Here is a 20,941-nt window from a genome sequence, read left to right as displayed (position 1 = left end):
AAACTTCTTAAACGTGACTCAATGTGAAGAAACCCTTGAGGAATGTAATCTGTATTATTTTTGCTGTGTGTATTGATTCTGACTTGCTACTTTGATATTGTTTAACATTTAAAAGAAAAAATAGTTCAGTAAATGTTGTATCATGTTAAGTAATTTCTCTTGGGTTCTCGAGTGAGGCGTTATAATTGCCCGTTTTAACAAATTTAAGAACAAACCATCCTCTTATAATCAAATGCTATTTTTTATAATCTATTAGTAATTTATGCCATTTTTTAAGATTATAGTTAAAATAAACACATAATAATTTTAGAATTATAATTAATGCCCATAGATATTCTACAATGGCAGAAATGGTGAGGTGGGATGGCGTGAGTGTGTTAATGTTAACCTTTATATTTCAAGGTTAAATTTGACAACCACATGTTAAAAATATAAATTTTATTACAAAGAGAATATACTTTTAAACATAATTTATCCACAAAAATAATCTTTGGAGCTATAAATCATTAATTTTTTAAAGAAATTAAAATAAAAAATTAAATTATTGAAAAATAAATGGAGATAAAGAAAATATAAATATTTTTTAGTGTAGTAAATTAAATTTTAATCATTTTGTAGTAGATATTATGAATATTTTTTAAAATAGATTTATTTAAGATATCTATACAAGTAAAATTTTATTGTTAAAATTCAATTATAATATATTATCATTAATATTATAATATGATTCATTACAATTTTTAATTATAAAAAATATTACTCCCAATATAATTATATATACATTTAAAAAATAAATTAATACTTATTAATAAATATAATAAAATTATAAATTTACATACAAAATGAAACCTACAATTAATTGCAAAACTAGAGACAAATACCAGGTGTCTGATGACCATTTTATCCGTTACAAGGGAGCTGGGTAGGTCACAATTTTGAAACGAAAAACCACCATGATGCTTGGTGGCTGTAAACTTTCTTATTTTGCTCTAAAACCCTAATTTTAAAATATCTTTCCTGCGGCGGCGTTGCTCGAGCTCATAGACAGCGCAGCTATATTTTCTTTTGTAAACAATTCTCCCCTTAGGCGGAGTCTCCCGAATACATAGACTGGACAGCTTTGAGTATCAAACATGCCCAAGTCCAAGCGTAACAAAGTCGGTACGTTCGAATTTCATTTCTCTGCAGTTGCATTTTTTTTGATTAGAGATTTCTGTCATCCGCTTCTCGACTTGTCGAATTTGTCTTCTCTTTCAATACATAAATTGGCAGATATTTCTGTATATTTTTCTCCTCATAACCATTACATTTGCTTTGAACAGTCTAGTTCATGCTTTGTAACTTAATGATGTTTCACTTTGTTTTGGGGTCCATGTTACATAGATTAGGCTCTCTTATTTTGTCTAGTTAATGAAAGACTGTACATGGTCTCAATCCTGAAAGAACAACAAATACCAAATAAAGTATAAGATAATCGGTAAACATGGTTATTGTTCATTAATCTAAATTGTCAATAGCATAGGGTATATACTATATAGGATATGGTTACTTTATTTTTCAAAATGGGCAAGGGTTTTACCATATGAAAACAGCAACAATACAAAATGAAACAAAAGCTCATCAGTAATTAAGATACGAAATGATTGCAAATCTTATCATTAGTCAAGGTTCTTTGCATAATTTAAAATTATCCTTTCCTTTATTAGATACACAAAGAACTGTGTGGGTTGTCAATTTTTTTTTTCTTCTAATAATGGTCCCTTTTGGAATATACCCGATTTTGCCCACAAATAGCAATTCCAGCAGAATAGAATTCTATAATAAAATTACATAATTGTAATGCCATTTTAGAGAAAATCCTAATTTAGATCTGCAAACAATATTTTTTATATTAAAATAGTTTAAAACTGGTACATGATTCATTTCAACTGCTTCGAAGAGCCCAGACTATAAGATACCCTATGAACCTTCTCTTTACATAATTTTTATGCTTGTATATGCTTATAACAGATATATAGTCAGTTTACATACATTGTATGCACTATTGTCACTGAATACAAAAGAGAAAACTTGTAGCAAAAAATCAGCACCCAGGTGTATCATTGAAGTTGCTTTGTTCATACTGTTCACCAACATCCCTGTTAACAGTGGCGTCAGCAGTATCAGCCCTATGACCAGAGGCCGCAGAGGACCCACCACTTCCAGGTTCCTGTTCATCATCAATTTTGAGATCTTAAATAGATTCAGAGCTTCAAGTTCTTTCTGGTTCAGCACATCTTTATGAGTATTGAAGTACTGGAATGACATAATGTCCCTTTTACGAAGTAGCATTTGTCCTTCTTCATGAGAATCATAAGCCTTTCTTTAGAAATTTCTAAGGAAGCAGATACCTGTTACATAGTATGAAAATGTATGAGTTTACATCCAAACCCAGTAAGTTGCCTCATACACCTTTGAAAAAGCTCTCCATTTCAATCCTTGCAGAGCATCCACAAAATTTCAGAAGAACAGACCAAAACTTATTAATATTCAAATTAAAAGACTCCACAAAACCAGCTAGAAGTTCACTCTAAGAGAGCCCTGGATGACTATTCCAAACAATCTGGGAACCAAAAAAAATTGACAAAATGCCAGAGGCATACTTGCACTGAAAAAAAGATGTTCAGTATTTTCAGGGACACGACAAATACCACAATTAAAACACTCAACCCAGTTAGAGGACAACACATTGCCAAAAAACCAGCTTTTTGAGCAGCAAGAGCCAACAAAAGCTGAACTTTGTGGTTCACAGCGAGAATGTGAAAAGAAATTAAAGACAAAGTGTCACCTAGAGTCAGGGCAATCAAGGCCCTAACAATGGTTCACCCTTTTGAAGATAGAGCAATCATCTTTTAACATGTTGTAAATCTGCTTAGTAGACACCTTGAAGAAAGAAGCACCATCATTCCATCTTAACTGCTGCAAGAAAACATCAGTATTCATTGCTTTGGGGAAAAAACTTTGAGTAGCCTTAGAAATCAAAGAGTAAGTTTTATTCTTAGAGAGAGGAGCCCCATATTTGGAGGTAATTTCAGTCCAAGTCCCCAACTTATTGTCAAGCAAGATATCTCTGATCAATGAAATGCCATTAATATACTATTTTTTAGCAGAGCAACTTTAAGTCAAAGCAAGAGGTTTACCATTCAAGACCACACACCACCCAATAGACCTGTCTAAAATAACATATGCAGGAGGCTCTCCAATAGCATCCTTGGATGAGATTAAACCCCTTACTTGGGACCATGCCTTCCAGAAGGAGTTAAACACTTGAGAGCCAAAAGTTTTCAATTGAAACTCCCCTAAAACAATATCACAAATTGAAATATATTTCCACATTTTACCATTCTTGACGACAAATCTTTCAATGATGTTTCTAGTTAAAACTTTCCAAGGCTCATTATCTGTTTGAGATTTAAGGATCCATTTAGAAGCCAAAGCAATACTGTGTGTTTTGAGACCAAACCACCCAACTTTCAAGGAAAACAACACCATTTCCATTTTACAGAATCTTTCTATTTACCAAATCATCAGACCATAAAATTCCCTTGTTATTTAATCAATTTTATTTGTCTGATAGTTAGCAAAAAGCCAAGTTGAGGAAAACTAGATATGATGTGAGGATAGAACTTTTTGCACAACTTTATCCTATCGGCTAAGGAGAGAAGTTGAGTTTGCCGTTTGTGGTGTTTTCTCTCAGTCTTAGAGTAAAGCCACACTCACATTTCTATGGTAGAAGGCTCAATAGAAAAGGGAATTCCCAAATATCTGACAATAGTGTTTGGGCTAGACCATTGCCAATCCTTATGGAGCACCCATTTAGGTGCTAAATTAGACCAACTCAGAATCGTGGCTTTGTGTGGTGCCACTTTTGCTTCGGAGGCCATACAAAAAAATTGGAGTTTGTTAAGCACATTATCAAAATTATCCTCATACAATTCAATAGACAAAGTTGTATCATCGACAAATTGAGCATTAATGAGTGTCCTCTGATTAGGAAGAATAATGCCTCTAATTGGAGGCCAAGTTTAGATCTTGAAATATAATGAAGTGTATTGACACCAATGACAAACAATGCCGAGGGAATGGGGCACTCTTGCCTAATAGTTTTTTTAGGGGGATGGCTTCAATCAAGTCACCATTAACATGAATAATAGTCGAGGAGTCCTTGAGCAATATATGAATCCATTTACAAAAATATGGAGGAAAACCAAAGGCTTGCAGCATTGCCATTTTAAATGGCCACCCAATTCTGTCATGCGCCTTTTCAAAGTCCAGCGGGATCATTGCTGCATTTTGCCCATCTGCTTTAGCCTAATGCCTAGCTTCCCAACTGTTAATCAAATTTTTTAGGATATACCTCCCCTTGATAAAGCCAATTTGAATGAGGGAAGTAAAAGTATTCAACAATCCTACAATCCTCCTAGCCAACACATTAGCAACAATTTTGTAGGAAAGATTTAGGAGTAATAGGCCTCCAGTTTTTAACCAACGTCCTATCCCCACCCTTAGGAAGAAGCTTGATTACTCCTCGGTTAATATCTTCCTTAAGAGAACCCTAATTAAACCCATCTTTATAGAGGGCCAACAATTCTGGTCCAATCCACTGCACATTCTGTTTGTAAAACTCAGCTGGTAAAAACATGAAGGCTTGGAGATTTATCATTAGCTAAAGTGAGAATTGCAGCCTCAATTTCTTCTAGGGAAATATTCTTTTCTAGGCTGCAAGCCTCACACTTGGTTATTTTCCTTGGAATGAGCTTTAAGCATTGTTTAAGGGCTTCTTGATTTTCTTCACCATGTTTTGAATTAAATAAATTATTCAGAATTTAAAGAATGCCTCCTTAATAAATGATAGATACCCCATGGCGACTCCATTACCCTGAACCTCTTCAATGAGGTCTCTTTTGTGCTTGGCCCTAATAATATTGAAGAAATATTTAGATCCTTTATCCCCTCCTTCAACTAGTTCATTTTAGCCATGATTTTCTGCCCTTGATTTTTGCAGTGATGAATATTTCATAAATAGTTTTTGACCCAAGCAAGCTATTCTTCTAAGTCAATATCATTCCCCTTAATTTGTAATTCCCTTTCAATTTGGTTCAACCTACATTGCAACATAGACTCATCTTTGAATCTATCCATAGCCTTCTTTTTACCAATAATTTGAAACATCTTTGTCCATGTTGTAGTGAGTGAACTCCGCATCTCCTTAGGTCTCAAATCAAGGTTGCAAAATTTACACAAGCAAGATGCTATTCTAATAACATCCCTGGTATCTTCCTCAATAAGTAGGAAGGTATTCAATTTGAAGCCACTATCATTCCCGAGCCTACTTGGAATTGCCAAATCAGTTTCCAAGCTAACAATGGCAGAGATAGGATAATGGTTAGAGATCAAGGCTAGAGAGACACAAATGTTGTTGGGAAACTTGGGTAGTTAAGTAATTTGGCATAATCGAGCGAGTTACACGGGTGTAATGTCCCCTTTTAGGGTCCATTATTATAGATCATTATTTAATCAATTAAAATGTTCATATGAGTTATTTTAGTTATTCAAATGATAATATGATTTGAATTTACAATTAAAGCTTATGGATGTGATCCAAGTTGCCTAGACACCTTCTATGGACTCCCTCTAAGTTTACAAGTCCAAGCTCGTTTCAGAAAGATTTATGAAATACTGACCCCCACCTTCTATTGGAATACATCCATTGATTGGAAATAATAATATTCACAATATTTGTATAATAATAATAGTACTTAAAAGTAATTATCATAATAATGATAGTAATACTAATATTGTCTATCCTCAAAATATCATAATTATTATTATACGTTATACAATATATAATGAAGATATTTTCATATTTTTATTCCCATCATTTATCAAATTATTTGATTCATATAACAAATAATTCATTAAACTTTTTATTTAGAACTATATTATTTCACATTTATATAAAACAACATAATACTTTATTTAATATAAAAATAAAATAACAAGTCATATCCATACCTTGTATTTTACCTTTTATGTCTTCATCTTTATCTTCCTTTATTCATTCCCATGTATGGCTGACTTAAATTGTCATAGGAGTGTTGGTTCTTTTATGGATTCTCCAAAAAGAATTATTAGTTCTCACGTGGCTAGCTAAATCAGTTTTTTCATTTATTTTATTCCTATGAGTTCAATGTCCCTTAATATGAAGTTGCAATAGAGTTTAATTATTGTTTAAAGGTGAGATTTAGTAATTCCCACCATTTTCTTGGTTTTGATCGGGTTTATATTTTCCCTCTCCTTATAAGCTCAAAAATGTTTTTAAACATAGTTTATTCCTCTTGTCTTCTTCTTGGTCAAATGCTGACTTATATTTATAGCATGTGGGTCTCTTGGATTGGTCATGTTCTTTGGTACCTGACATGACTAGTCTTAAGACTGTGGTTATTTTTTATTTAAGGAATATGAAGTTATTTATTTCTAGTGTAGTTAGGGATTAATGGAAAATATATTCATTTGTTAGGTGTTGATTATTCATTCTTCTATTAGCCTTATATTAAATCTTATTTATTGATAGATATTTGTAGATTGATATATGTATTTTAGCTATTGGTAGATAATCAAAATAATTATATATAGTCATTTTAGCTATAGATATTTTATCTATTCATAGTAAATAATTTGTTACAATTAGTCGAAATAATTATGTTATCAATTACTTAATTATTTCAATTAGGGATATCGACTATTATGATTTAATGTTAAAATTCAATGCTAGAGGGGGGTATTACAAGAGTGCGACGGTTCGACTCACAGCCCCTCAGACACTATATGTATGAATCTTCTTCATAAGCAAAGATATGGTGTATGTTGCGGATGTAACATTATGTTCGGTGATTAATGAATATATGAATTACTACTTAGTTCTCTATATTTTCTGGGTCAAACATTTGGCTTATATATCTATGCATTAAGTTTGTGTTACCCCAGGAGGGTAGACATTTTTAAAATGGCAATATATGTTAAAACCAAAGAAAAAACAAGACCTTTCGCCATCTTACTCTTGATCAACAAACAAGTGAGTGACCACCCTGAGAACAAAATTAAAAAAAGAATCTTCAACATAGATCTTGTCTAGTCTATATTAGACTCTTTGGTGACGGCCTTAGTTGTTACACCAAGTATAACAAATATAAGGGAAAGATCCTTTCTTCAAAGCAAGATGGTCAACCAGCGTGTATTTCCTTTTAAATTTGGACCAAAAGAAATGTTCATTGCCTTTCCAGTAGTGCAAATCGCCCCCACATTTATCCTCTTTTCACTCAACCATATTAAAATCTTCCACACATTGCCAGTGAGCCTTGGGAAGTCCTGAAGATAACCAATCCCACAAGCTAGCTCTTTCTCTATAATTATTGGGTGAAAGGGCTCTTTGACATGGCGATACACCATTGGCCACAATTTTACCAGCCCACCAAGGGCCAACAAGAATAGCAATACCACCTTTTCCCCTAACATGATTTGTGTGGAAACTAGTGGCCTAGTCCCAAGGGAATTTAAGAATGGTGTATGCTTGAAACCCAACAATCTTAATTTCTTGTAGACGAACAATGTCTTTCATCGGAAGATTATTACACCATTTTCTAGCCACATATTTCCTATCAGGCATTTCTTGGCCTCTAACCTTCCAGCTATGAATATTAAACATCATGACAATTAATGGGGTTTTATGTTCTTGTAAAGTTTAACTAAAGCAATTAGGGATCACATTTCCATTCTGTTTATTTTCAGTAGAGAGGGATTGTCTTTCAATCATTTTCCTCTTTTTTTAACACTCTTGTTGATAACTTTAGTGAATTCTTCTGGTTCATCCATACCATTCTTGCAGCCCGAAACTACCAATGGAATGGGTTGCTTTAATGTTAACTCTTTCATGGCAATCATGTTGCTAGGCATGGGGTTATTCTTAGTCAAGGGTAAATTGTTAAGACTTCCTAGCATTCTCAACCTTCTTGACAATAGATGTAAGGTCTAGTTGCTGAGCATTAAGTCAATTGGGGGGTTTGGCTCCTCAACCAAAGAATCACAATTTGACTTATCTTTAGGAATCTTTAATTGACAATTGGTTAGGGTATGCCACTTCTCATTTTTCCTGGAGTTTGGGAGTACCTCAAATTCTTCTTCAAACAAGCGATTGTTTAAATTGAGAAATTCTTTGTCGACATTGTTTACTAGAGGAAATTTTATCTATGAGCACTACAGTTTCCGTTTGGACAGGAGTTTTGGGCAACAAAGGACTACATTCTTTTATGCTCTCACTATTTTTGTTAGGGTTTTTTTCACATTTGTTTTAGAACTCCCATAAAAGGTAGGTTTTGTAAGCTTTTAAGCGATTGAGAGTCCATTTTACTATGCCCATTTAATTTACAATGAAAAAAAGTACCTAAATTTCCCAACATGGAAATCTTTTAGGAAAAAAATTCTTCTAAATTTAATGAAGTAACTTCTGGGAAATTGACCTTTGGAACCAAGGCAATAAGCACCCTCGTCAAGATGAGGAAGAACAATTTTTGATTCTTCAAGTTGCAGAATCGAGCCTAGCAAAAATTTTAAAATATGAGGGGAATGAAGGGCCAAAATTTCGGCTGTAGACACTTTAGTTTAATCCAATTTGGAGAGGAACAAGCAATAACCTGCTCATATTTCTTTTTGAGGACCATTGAAAAGCCCTAAACAATTAGCAACCCATATTCCAAAAGCTCTTTTGCAAAACCCTATCCTCATTTGGTGAGATTTGGAAAAAAAAAAATTACAAACAAGTGTGTTTGCCCTATCCTCATTTGGTGAGATTTGGAAAAAAAATTACAAACAAGTGTGTTTGTATCATTCTATAGAATTTGCCGTGGATTATCAGTTTCCTTCCCCAAATATTAGCAATCCAGTCATCAAGAGTTCATGGGAAGGCAATGAGATTCTGTCCATGCAAACAAAAAAATAGCGACACTTCTCAGCTGAGACTGCTCAGACCTAATAGCCCTAACCATATCCTGGTTAGGAGAAAGGGAAAGAGTTTTCAGGCCACGAGAGGCAGACTTACCATCTCCAGTTTTTCACCGGGGCCTCTGGGGTTGCAAGGCTCTCTTCTGCTCAGACCTAATAGCCCTAACATATCCTCGTTAGGAGAAAGGGAAAGAGTTTTCAGGCCATGAGAGGCAGACTTACCATCTCCAGTTCTTCACCGGGGCCACAGGGGTTGCAAGGCTCTCTTCCACCACATCTATTTCTATCAGCTGTGGCTTCTCCCATTTCATCTCCCGGTTTAGCAACTGGTTTCCTACAGAAATTTCCATTAAACTGGGTGGAATATGGGCAAACAGGCAACAACTGATCAAAGACCGCAGCCTTACATGAAAGTTTTTCAGTTGTTTCCACCTTTGCACTAGAATCCATGATATCTTTATCAGTTTCCTTGGCATCCTCTTTAATGATTCCCAAATCCTTCATACTTCAATCTGTGTTTCCATCATTAAAACGAGCCCATCACTCCCACAAGCGAGGCCAAGTCGGGGGCCGAGGCAGCCTAACCCTAGGGGTATGTACCCAAGTTAAAGTATCAAACACAAAACAATGAAAACCAAGGATACACAAACTCACTAAAACAACCAGGGCTCATAAACAATAGATTATGGGAAAGCACACAAGTAAAGAAAAGAAAGCATGAAGCCATGTATAACATGAAGATGACATCAGCATGCACAAGACTGCCAACAACATCTATAAACAATATTGATTAACATCAAAGCATTAATATCAAGAAGCTAGGATTGTATACAAATATACTTTATTATAATCAAACTTTTCTAAAATAGTTCATATCTATTTCATAGTTTATTCCATAGTCAACCATATTAGGAATTTAATGGAAGAGCTTTACTGTTGTCAACCAAGCCTGAAGTGTTAAATAGTTTAAGGGAAAAAGAGAAAATAAATAAATAAAGGAGATCCAAAGTGTCTTCCCTTAAAGGTGAGGCCAAGGCTCACATCAAAGTATCCTTTCTGTGATTTTTCTCTTTTCTCCAAATTGGAGTTTTCGAGCATTCAAGATTTAAAATGCGGTGGTAACAGCTGGAGACAACAGTTTCCCCACACTCATTTTGGCTAAGAAGCAACAACTACCATAGAATTTCACAGAACAATATTAGTTGTGGGTGGGAATTATTGTTACCACTTAGATTAGTAGGGCCTCCGATCCTAGCAATAGGAAATGAGGTAGTTAGGAGGAACAGTTGGGTGGAAATTCTAGTTTGTGGGTGGGAGAATGTGTGGGAATGGGTGGGTGGTTATATTGCTTATTTGAGCAGGTGTTCGGGGCTGGGTGGGGGCCTAAAGTATCACTCTGCAGAGTAATTAAGTGTGAGGGTCCCTGCCATTTTAAGGCCCTTTGGGGTGAAATATTTTTATGATGAAAGCCCTTTGGTTTTTGCCTTCTTATTGGAGGTGAGTGCAGGATTCCATCTGGGAATCACAAGTGTGCTCAACTGTTGACAATTGACTGAGGACTTGAAGTCATTTGCGATTAATTCATGTTTCCATCCACCATTTTCAGTAAGGCGGTTTTTTTTTTGACAGAGTTTGGATCTGCTGTTTTGTTGAGGTTCCAGCTATTAAAAAATGTTTTTAATCCTCATTATGGCTGCGCCTAGCATTTGATTGATGTTTTCATCTCTAACAAGTACTTTGACTAGGGTTCTGGATTAAGTGACTGTAGATCTGCTGCATGCATGTTTTCCAGCCACTGTACCTTCAAATAATTGCTGATTCATTCAGAGTTTGGCTGATAGAATAGTTGCATTCATCATTTTGTGACATTACAGAAGGGTTTCAGATGTCTATGTACTCCCAGACACTGTATGATTTCAGCTCTATTATTGCATGTTTGTCATACATTCAAGGTTTTGTACACTTCTGTACAGTTGTATGGACTGCTACTAGTGAGATTGTTGTTAAATCTAGCACCCAGAATGTACCTTATCGAGTGCTCAGAATGAATGAGCAAGTAAAAAGCAGTCCGGCATTAGGAATGGATAAGTAGGAGATATTTTCCACAATAAGTCAAATTGTGATATTGCTATCAGGATTTAACTGTTTGGTTTTTGAGTCAAACTCATTGACCCATAATTCATTAGGAGCGATTCACACGAATCCATCTCTCGTGAGAACTACTGGAACACTTAGCATTCATTGGATCTAGGTGATGCTCACGAGAATTAATGGATCACCTAGATCTAATGAATGCTAAGTGTTCCATTAATTCTCATGAGAGATGGATTCGTGTGAATCGCTACTCATGAATTATGGGTCAATGAGTTTGACTTAAAAACTAAACAGTTAAATCCTGATAGCAATATCACAATTAAGAATGCACCTCATCTAGCACTTAGAAGGCAAGAATAAGAAGAAAGACACAAGTTCCTATCCAACACTTGAAATAAGTCATTGCTATTGCAAGGCTGGGACAACATCTCCCTAACACTTGGGAGACGAGAAATATGCCTGGGGACCCATAATGGACTTAAATCAGGGTATGGGAAAGTAAATATTGTTGTGTGTCTAATGTGCTTTTCGTAGGATCTTTTGTTGTCATAATAGCAAGATTTCGCTTTCACTTAATTGAATATTTGTGGTGCATGAAGAAGTTTATTTAAAGGGTTTTATAACTTATTTGAAGCTTCCTACGTCAATAAATAGACAAGGGTTTTATAATGTATTTGAAGCTTCCTACGTCAATAAATAGACTACTTTGAGCATTTCATAATTACATTGAGGATAGCTGAATTTGCTATTCATAAAATGCATTTTGACTAATAAACGATTTGCAATTTTGACAAATCCTGATCAATATTAGTTTCAACAATTTTTCCTGAGTACTAGGAGTCATAAAGATTGTCAGACATTTAATCAGCAAAGTTGTTTTGGTGGATACTAATTTTGTTGGTTCTGCTTTATTCCAGCTCTGGTCTTGCGTGCCCCTTTTTTTCTCTATAAGTGTCACTTCCTTTGCATTGTTATTTATATCACCTACTCTAGTTGTGCTTCCACTGTTTAATATCTTAATGAGTTACTTGGCAACCAGTGTAACTGTCAGAATCAATTTTTTGTTGTAACTATGTTTGCCACTGCCACGTGCTTATCACTTGGAAACTTTAGTATAATTTATTGTCTTTCTTTTCTATTGAAAAATTGTCTGGGCCTAAGTTTTATTCACACAAGTTAACATTAGAAAGAAACATACATAAGTGTTGTCATCAATTCATTGCGGTTGGATGAGCATAGCCTGGTTTGGCTTCTATTGAATTTCATTGGACAGTGCTCTTTAACTTTTGGCACTCTGCAATTAAAATGTATTCTTTAGTTGGTGGTTTTAAGAAGATGCACTGCATTATGCACCATAACTCAAAAGTCATTTTGTAAGTTTTTTTCTGTCTTCTCTCATGTGGCAATCTGCACATTGACTCTTTGTCATTTTGATTTTAACCTGCTGGGATCTATTTGATAGCTGTATTCTCATTTTCAATTGAACACAGTTACACTTTCGGAAACCAAAAGGAAAGGAAGGGAACATAAGGAGTCAGTAATAAACGCTGTGAGGAAGGCTGCAGAGGATTACATTTCAGTGTATGTTTTCTCATTTGAAAACATGCGGAATTCAAAATTTAAGGAGCTTAGAGAGCAATTGAAGAGCAGCAGCAGGTACTATAAACAGTTCTATTTATTTTTGGTAAATTACTTTTTTTACGAGGAGTAAATACTTTTGAGCTGGAACAATGAGTAAATACTTTTGAGCTAGAACTATGAACTGCTGAGGTCACAAACAGGGGGCTTCATCCCCAACATAAACTCTTAATAATAGTGCTCCAACAATGTTTAATTCTTGGTGGCAAGAACAAAAGTACCACAATTAAACCATCACAATATGTCAATATTGGCATTTTGGTAGATCACTCAACTAGATTATATAAATCAAATATTAATTTGATTTCTTTATTTGCAAAGGCAGACCTCAGAATTTTTGATCCTTTATAATGTTTCTTTCTTGTTATAACATTTTGGAAATGAATTTCTTTTTAATTAATAGTAAATACAAATCATTTTCTAGTAAATTTTATTATGGCAATTTTTCTGAATATTTTTATAGATGGTTCATATTTTTGACATTTATGATTAGTAGGTAGATCAGAACCTTTTTTTTCTATCCCATTTTCAATTGAATAGTCACATTTGTGTAGGTTGCTACAGCCTTCCTCCCTCCCTCTCTCTCTCTCTCCCTCTCCCTCCCCCATTTTCAATTGAATAGTCACATTTGAGTAGATTGCTACAACCTCTATCCCATTGTCTCTGTTTTTTTTCCTATCCTATTTTGAATTGAATAGTCACATCCGAGTAGGTTGCTACAACCTCTTTCCCATTGTCTCTCTTTTCTTTAATTCTATCCCATTTTCAATTGAATAGTCACATCCAAGTAGGTTGACACAACCTCTATCCTGTTGTCTCTTTATGCGCTATCACCTCTTTCAATTGAATAGTCACATCTGTGTAGTTTGCTACAACCTCTATCCCATTGTCTCTTTTTGCGCTATCATCACTGGGACAAACATCAGAATTAGTTCCATCTCCTCATTATTTGGCTCCACTAGCTTTACTAAGAGCTCTGAGATCCACTTTTGGGGATCAGACAGAAGCACCTAGATTCGAAGTGAGCTCCATTCTTATAGTGCAAGCTAAAAACTTTCTTCAATTTTAATCTATTGCAACCATTTGACCATTGTAGAGAGAAGCCAAAGGTTTGCCAAGATCCTCTTAACTTTCAGTTGCTGAATTGACACAAAAAGGGTAACATCACCGGCCCCCAAGGGCAAACTGCATACTACAAATGGCAAATTATCTCCAATTTGGTTTAAACAATGCCTTGACCAATATTTGAATGGTAGATTGTAAAATTTGAACCAAACCAGTCCTCTGAGGGTTATATTAATTTAGACATCATTTTAGGGCAAACACAGTAATTTCCAAACATCTATAGGGCATTTAAAAAAATATAATTCCTGTCTTTTTCCTTAGCAAATGGAGTCAACAATGGAAAAGTGTTTGGGAAAAAAAATTATCACCACTGTGGTTTCCCAGTTTTTACCAACCCATTTTGTATTAGAGTTAAATCTTTCTAATTTTGTTTCTCTTTCTTCTGTAGATTACTTCTATCTTTAGTGGTCACTCTTCTGTGTTTCCATATTCTCTCTCTATTCAATATGGGAACTTTCTCGTTCCCTCTTCAAAATGTTTCTATCTCTCTCTCTTTCTCTCTCTTTGTTTGTTAGAGAAACATCCCTGTGTATACTTGTATATATAGATCATTTATGATCTCTGTTTAATAACACATTCATTGTTTTACCATAATATTTTGAATATCATTTCACTGCAATTCTAAAACATTGCCAATCAAGGATGTGTACTGTAAAGCTATTGTATAGTTATCCACTTTTTTCAAATCATCAATGTCAATCCTGATTGTTCTTTTGGTTTCTTGCTTTAGGGGAGCATCACGTTTGCCTTTGTGCTTTGGTTTTGCCCTTTTCACCTGTTTATTGCTGCTCTGCCTCGTTTTGATCCTCAATGCTATATTTATTTTTATAGTGGATCTTATTTAATATGATGTATAATTTGGTTTTGTACTACATCAATATTATAAAAGCGTGTAAATTATACAAAAAGTTTATGTATGTTACCAGTAGTTCAATAATAAACACTTATAACTATACTAATGTTATAATAATGTAAATAATAAGTAATAAACAATAAATAGTCAATAACAAGTACTAATAGTCAATGCTAATTTTAATTCCTTTAAAATAACATATAAATATAACGTTCATTGTTTAATAGTTGTTTTTTGATCTTGTAGAGAGTATAATGGTACTGAGTACTAGCTCTACTGGTCTACCCATCTTTAGAACTGTATTAAGACATGTACTTCTGATGGAATGAATTGATATGGTGGAATGAATTTGATATGGTGGAATGTTTGTTTGAATATGCAATATTTATAATATGAAGTAAAATTAGTTTGTATGGTCGGTCGAAAGCCCACATTCATGCTGTTCCCATTGAGAGAATCAAAGCATGCCTAAGAAAAAATGGTAAAAAATTATCACCTCATCAAATAGCAGAATATATTAGATAGGAAGAGGAAGCAGATGTAAGAGTTGCTCATAACACAAACCATTCTGTAAGACGAGGAAGGTGATTAAAGAGGCCCCTTGCTTCTCCATGTCATAGTGCTTTTCTTGACGTTGTAGAAAGAGCCACTCATTTTTGGGTAGAATTGAAGACACCCGTTAATTTGAAGAGAAGCAAGAGGCCATTAGAGAGATCATTTTAGACTGATTCTAGAGAGATTGTAGATAAAATAGTTCCAAGATGTCTGTATGCAAATGGTTTATCCTTCAATATTGTTCGATCACCATAGTGGCAAGATATGTTGAAAAAGTAAATGAGGCTCCATCAAAGATACACCGGGGTAACTTATGAGAAGGTGCTTACTAGCAGAGGAGGATGAAAATATAGACAATGCATTGACTGACATTAGAAATTTATAGAAACAAATAGGGGAGTCTATATTTCTTGATGGATGGAAGGATGCTAAAAATTGGCCATCAATCAGTGTGATTGCTGTGTGCCCTAAAGAGGCATGTTTTGAAAGCCTGTGGATTGTTAGGGATAGATGAAGGAAGCATATTTTATTTTTGACATCGTTTACAGTTCATTCAGGATGTGGGTCTTCAAAACAAAAATTGCTGTCCAATTAATATCTAACAATGCAAAGTATTGTAGAGCTGTGGTTGGGTTGGTTGAGACGTGGTTTCCACATGTATATAAGATGCGTTTTGTTGTCCACTTTCTCAACCTCATGCTAGAAAAGCTGGTAAGAAACTAAATTGGATCAAATAATTTTTTTTGAGATTGAAGAGATCAAAATGTTCATCACAAATCATCACATGTTGCAGACCATTTTTAGATCGTTTACATAGTTGGAGTTGCTGAAGGTAATTGAAACACTTCAGTAATTACAAAGGCACTAATTCATTTTTAAAATTCATGAATATTTTCTTCTTTATTTTTGAACTGTTTGAATAGATTGCTTTTAACTAATTTGAATCCAACGCAGTTGTGTTTATGTGACTTGTGAAGGCATGGGAGCCATTTTCTAACACGGTTATTAGTCAAAGCTGGGTCCTATGGGGGCAATGCAATAAGGAAAGGGAAACAAATGTAAAGGAGATCGTAGATGACACTTGCCGGTGACAGGTGGAATATTTATAGTGTGACTGAGGCCATAATAAATATTTTTTGTTTTGTTAACATGGCTAAACCATTTTTAGGAGAGGTATATCTTGCATTGAATCATTGATTGAGAAATGAAATCCATCATCAATGAAAAATAGAAAATTCTGATGAAAATTTCTTCAAGTTGGTACAAACAATTTGAGTTGAGTGGTGGGAAAAAACTGACTACCTACCTCACGACATTCTTTTATTTGCATTGACTCCCAAATATTAAGTTGATAAAATTCTTGCTATTCCGTTAAGGTTGTCACCATGTAACTCATCAAGTTTGGTGATAGTGATGTGAGTCTAGTTGATAAATCTGGTGAATGAGATCTCAGAAACTAAATTATAATTAATAATGATAATAAATATTCCTGTGGGAAAAGAAGAAACTTTATAGTTGACTTTGGGAGATGAAAAGAAAGGATAGAGAATTTACTATATTCACAACTGCAATTTTTACTGTAGTGAATTTGTAAGAGTTTGAAATTTAGTACTGTGTGGGGGATTTTGAGTTTTTACTCCATTAATTTTAGTTCCAATGTAATATGTTTTACTATATGCTAGTACTTGAAATTTGGTTTATCTTATATATATAAACTCAGATCATGTTATTTTTTTGCTAAGTCAGATCATGTTATGTTTTATTATTGAAAAAGTAACTAAATAAAAAAGACAACTTATAATTTGTTATTAGATTATAAAATATCTAAAGGTGATACTAGGACGATTGGACCAATTGAAATACTAAATAAAAAATATTAAGTAAACTTAAGAGAGATAATAAATGATCTAAAAGTGATATAAATCTTTTTGAGAAAGACCTTAAGATGAGAGAGTGTCACTAGGACGATTGGGCCAATCGAAATACTAAATTGAAAAGATCAAGTAAACTTAAAGAGAGTTCTTGAGGTTGGCCAAATATAACAAAATGGTCATTGTAAAAGTTGCAACTGGGCGAAGAAGAGGATCATCTACTATTTACTTTCCAAAACCAATTTATCAAATATTGAGCACCAGGTGTTCATCTTTTGGCTTGAAAATCTTCTTGATATTGGAATCAAAAGATGAAAACCCTCTTGGGTACTGATCAGCATCACCACCACTGCTGCTCACTGCTCACTCCTCACTGCTCACTGTTTGTTGTTCATGTCCTCGTAGTCTGACAGGGAGAAATTCCAATATAAATGGCATAGAGACTTTTGAATTGAGCAAATTTTGAGCCTTGATTCGTTTCCAAGTCCATGTAATCTGTATGAAGAACCAAGTGATGTGGATAAAATAAATGTGGTCTGCCAATGCTGATTAAGCAAATGAATTTGTGGCATTAGCAGGGGATGGAAGTGGGAAGGTAATCAGCAATTTGCATAAAGAGGAAATAACCCTGAAAACGAAACAGAAGGTGGAGTTAGTCTACAATAAGCAACAGTTGCATACCTGTATTGGACCCTCTGAAAGTCCACAGTAAAACTGCTTAGAAATCCCAAATTCCCCAAAAATAAAAGTTTTGCATCTTAAGGCACAAAAACAGAGAGTGGGACTCTCAACAGAGGGCACATATTTTTAGAAGGTATACATTGATGAATTTCTTATATTGATTATAAACAAAGGGCCAAACAAGGGACAGGGGCACCAACAGGCACACTATGTAGTTTTAGAGCCATAGATAATTGGGTGGCAACACTTCATAAGAATGAAATCTATGATATAATTTCTTTCTTTATTGTTTTGTTTTTCCCATTATGGTTAATGGATGTTGTGTGATGTGTATGTAGAAAGAGACTTATCTAATTCTAGAATTTGTTGCCATATATAAATTTATAATACACATGGCAGGTTTTTTCTGGGATCAAACAAAGTATTACAGATTGCACTGGGTCGCACGGCCGCTGATGAAGTCAAAGATGGCATTCACAAGGCTAGTGCGGTATGGTCACTTCTTTGCTTTTGAACAGGCTCTCATAACTAAAACTCTATATTTAACAATACTGGAAGGTTTGATAAATGGTCATTTCCTATGTTTCAGATGCTACATGGTGACTGTGGTTTATTCTTCACCAATCTACCAAAAGAAGAAGTTGTGAGGTAAATTGACAACAAAGTAGCTGCTCTCAAGGTTAAAAATATTAAGTTACAGGTCATAAACATGTTTATATTTTTTGAAAGTGTATGCTTGAAATGGTTTTTGCAGAATTTTCGAAAGTTTTGAAGAATATGATTTTGCAAGAACTGGTACACCTGCAACAGAAACGGTATGCACTGGAATAATGTGATTTTCAGAGTAATTTGAGTGAGCTCTACAATTGGCTTGATCAAATATTTTTAGAATCAGTGGTTATAAATTAGATCTAGTAATAAGCTAAAAAGTAGCATTAAAAACTTTATTTGCTGCAGTAGTAAAAATATGATTTATATCTTCAACCAAAGTAATTAATGAACTAGAATTGTTGGCAAGATTATCTGGAGTGCAATTTGGGACTCCAAATCTGTGCCTGAATATTTTTTGTGTTGTTTTATTCATGTGGTTATAACTCATGGTTGACTTGTTCAACACTTGGTGTTATATGGCAAGGGATGCTTTCAGTATTTAATTAAAATGAGACAAATACTAATAATGACGCAAAAGGAATTGTCCATTGTGAAATAAACCGCATGAACGGAGTTGACAAAGACCAAAGCTTGGGATCAAAGTAAGCCCTAGCTTGTACAAAAATCTGGAGATGTCACAGAGTTAACGACTCCAGCCATCAGCACAAATAGGGAAAAACATGATCTTGTGATTTTCACATAAGAATGACCTGGTCTAAGAGGTTCTTGAATATACATTCTTAGGAGGAAGCAAGGTACTTATAGGTCCCTGTTTAGAACCTATGGCATACCATCCTACAGAGTTAGAAAATAGTAATGTTTGTTTCCCCTAGTCTTGTGCGAGAGATAGTGACAAGTTGACTCTGTATTCCATAACCATTGTGAGAGAATAATGATTAGGGCATCCTGCTTATAGGTATGAAGCGTGTTTTGCTGAGGCATCTGCATCCTTGCCAAAGAAGAGGTTGCTTAAGGATTCCGTCGATTTGCTTGGGTTTAAAATAGACTGAATTTGTTTCTGTGATTGATATTGAGTTTGCAGCCTCAATTATTGTAGTATAGAGTACATTGCTAATCTCAATATAATATTTTCTACATGAAAGGATGATTTTGTGCATGAAGTAAACAATGTTGTTAGGTATACATTGGGCACTATCTATCATAGTAATTATACAGATGCTGTAATAGCCAATCTAGTTTGGTCTAGTGTAGATATGACTGCAATAAGTGGTACTAACATTGTTTTAAAGTGTACAATATCTTGGATTACAATTGTTAACAACATTAATGAGACAAAATCAGCACGAAATTGTTGGTCATGGAAGTTTGTCTGTATAGAATACTATATGGAACTTGAATATATGCTAGAAGAAATCCAACAAATGTAAAACAGCTAGAATTAAAGCATTTCATCAATGGGCAACCACAGATCATACATATGCCAATTAACAAAACGAGGAGGATATTTGGTTCCTTTGAGATGGAGACAAATAGAGGGGCAACATATGACCTTTAGTTCCCTCTACATGTGATCGGAGATTGGAACTTTGGAGCCATGCCCATGTAATGTACTGGGGCAAGACAGTAATGCAATTCTAATCTTCCACAAACATTTATTAGCTCAGTAGCAAATCTATTGGACCCTATAGGATGGACGGCAATTCTGATTTAAATCACAATTGTTACATCAGCAATTTCATTACACTTTGATTGACAATAGTGATGTAACACTTGATCTTACATTGAACAGAAAAGAGAATTGTAATTCCCCTACTTTCCTATCACAATAATGGCTATATTACATTGAAATGATTATGCAATAGATGTAATTCAAACCAACAGCAATGGCAAATTGGGTCAATGACTTAATACAATGTGGTTGGAGTCCCCATTAAATAAAGCTTAAGTGCAAATATTTATACGGGATTGGCCTTTGAAAACTAGGGTTTTTGTCCTACAAGGATTCACATGTTCAATCACAAGTATTAAAAAAATGGATTTAGAAAGGAATTTGTTCAGAGTATAGATCATGCCCCTTGAATGGTTATTAAAGAAGCATTTAATATTTAACTGTCATTTATTGTATTTATTGTATGTTTTAGTTTTCTCTTGGATTGTTTCTGCATTATCATGTATTTGGCTATAAAAGTAACCTTCATTTCATTAATCAATGTATCAGAGCGATACATCTCAGGATTGAGTTGTGCCAGTTGATACATTTTGGTGGCAGTATTACTGCTTCTGGTGCATTCCAAGCTTCTTGAAGGAATTTTTTTAATCTTTGGAAAGTGTCATTTTTATCAAGCTGGATCAATGAGCTTCTAATTATGTTGGCACAGTCGAAATTCACTTTCAGGCTATTTAGGAAATTTCTGCACCTTTGGTTGGATTTGCAATAATCAATTAAATATTTAAATATTTAAATTTAACGATGTTG

The 20,941-nt window shown here is 34.4% G+C and overlaps 1 protein-coding gene across 1 annotated transcript in view; it reads left to right on the top strand.

Annotated features, from left to right (window-relative positions):
* The first annotated feature begins 929 nt into the window (after positions 1-929).
* Positions 930-20,941, top strand: part of LOC149550488 (Ribosomal protein L10 family protein) — a 47,412-nt gene continuing 27,400 nt past the window's right edge. The window contains exons 1-5 of the mRNA XM_089793494.1: positions 930-1,161; positions 12,621-12,786; positions 18,253-18,343; positions 18,443-18,501; positions 18,608-18,668. Of these exons, the coding sequence (XP_089649620.1) occupies positions 1,134-1,161; positions 12,621-12,786; positions 18,253-18,343; positions 18,443-18,501; positions 18,608-18,668 (405 nt within the window). The 5' untranslated portion in view covers positions 930-1,133. The remainder of the gene's footprint in view (positions 1,162-12,620; positions 12,787-18,252; positions 18,344-18,442; positions 18,502-18,607; positions 18,669-20,941) is intronic.

Source organism: Cupressus sempervirens, chromosome 7 (assembly GCF_028749045.1).
Source record: "Cupressus sempervirens isolate cs-2001-9-10 chromosome 7, ASM2874904v1, whole genome shotgun sequence".
Classification (NCBI taxonomy): Eukaryota; Viridiplantae; Streptophyta; class Pinopsida; order Cupressales; family Cupressaceae; genus Cupressus; species Cupressus sempervirens.
Note: the sequence above shows the minus strand (reverse complement) of the source record. Positions and strands in the feature narration are given on the sequence as shown.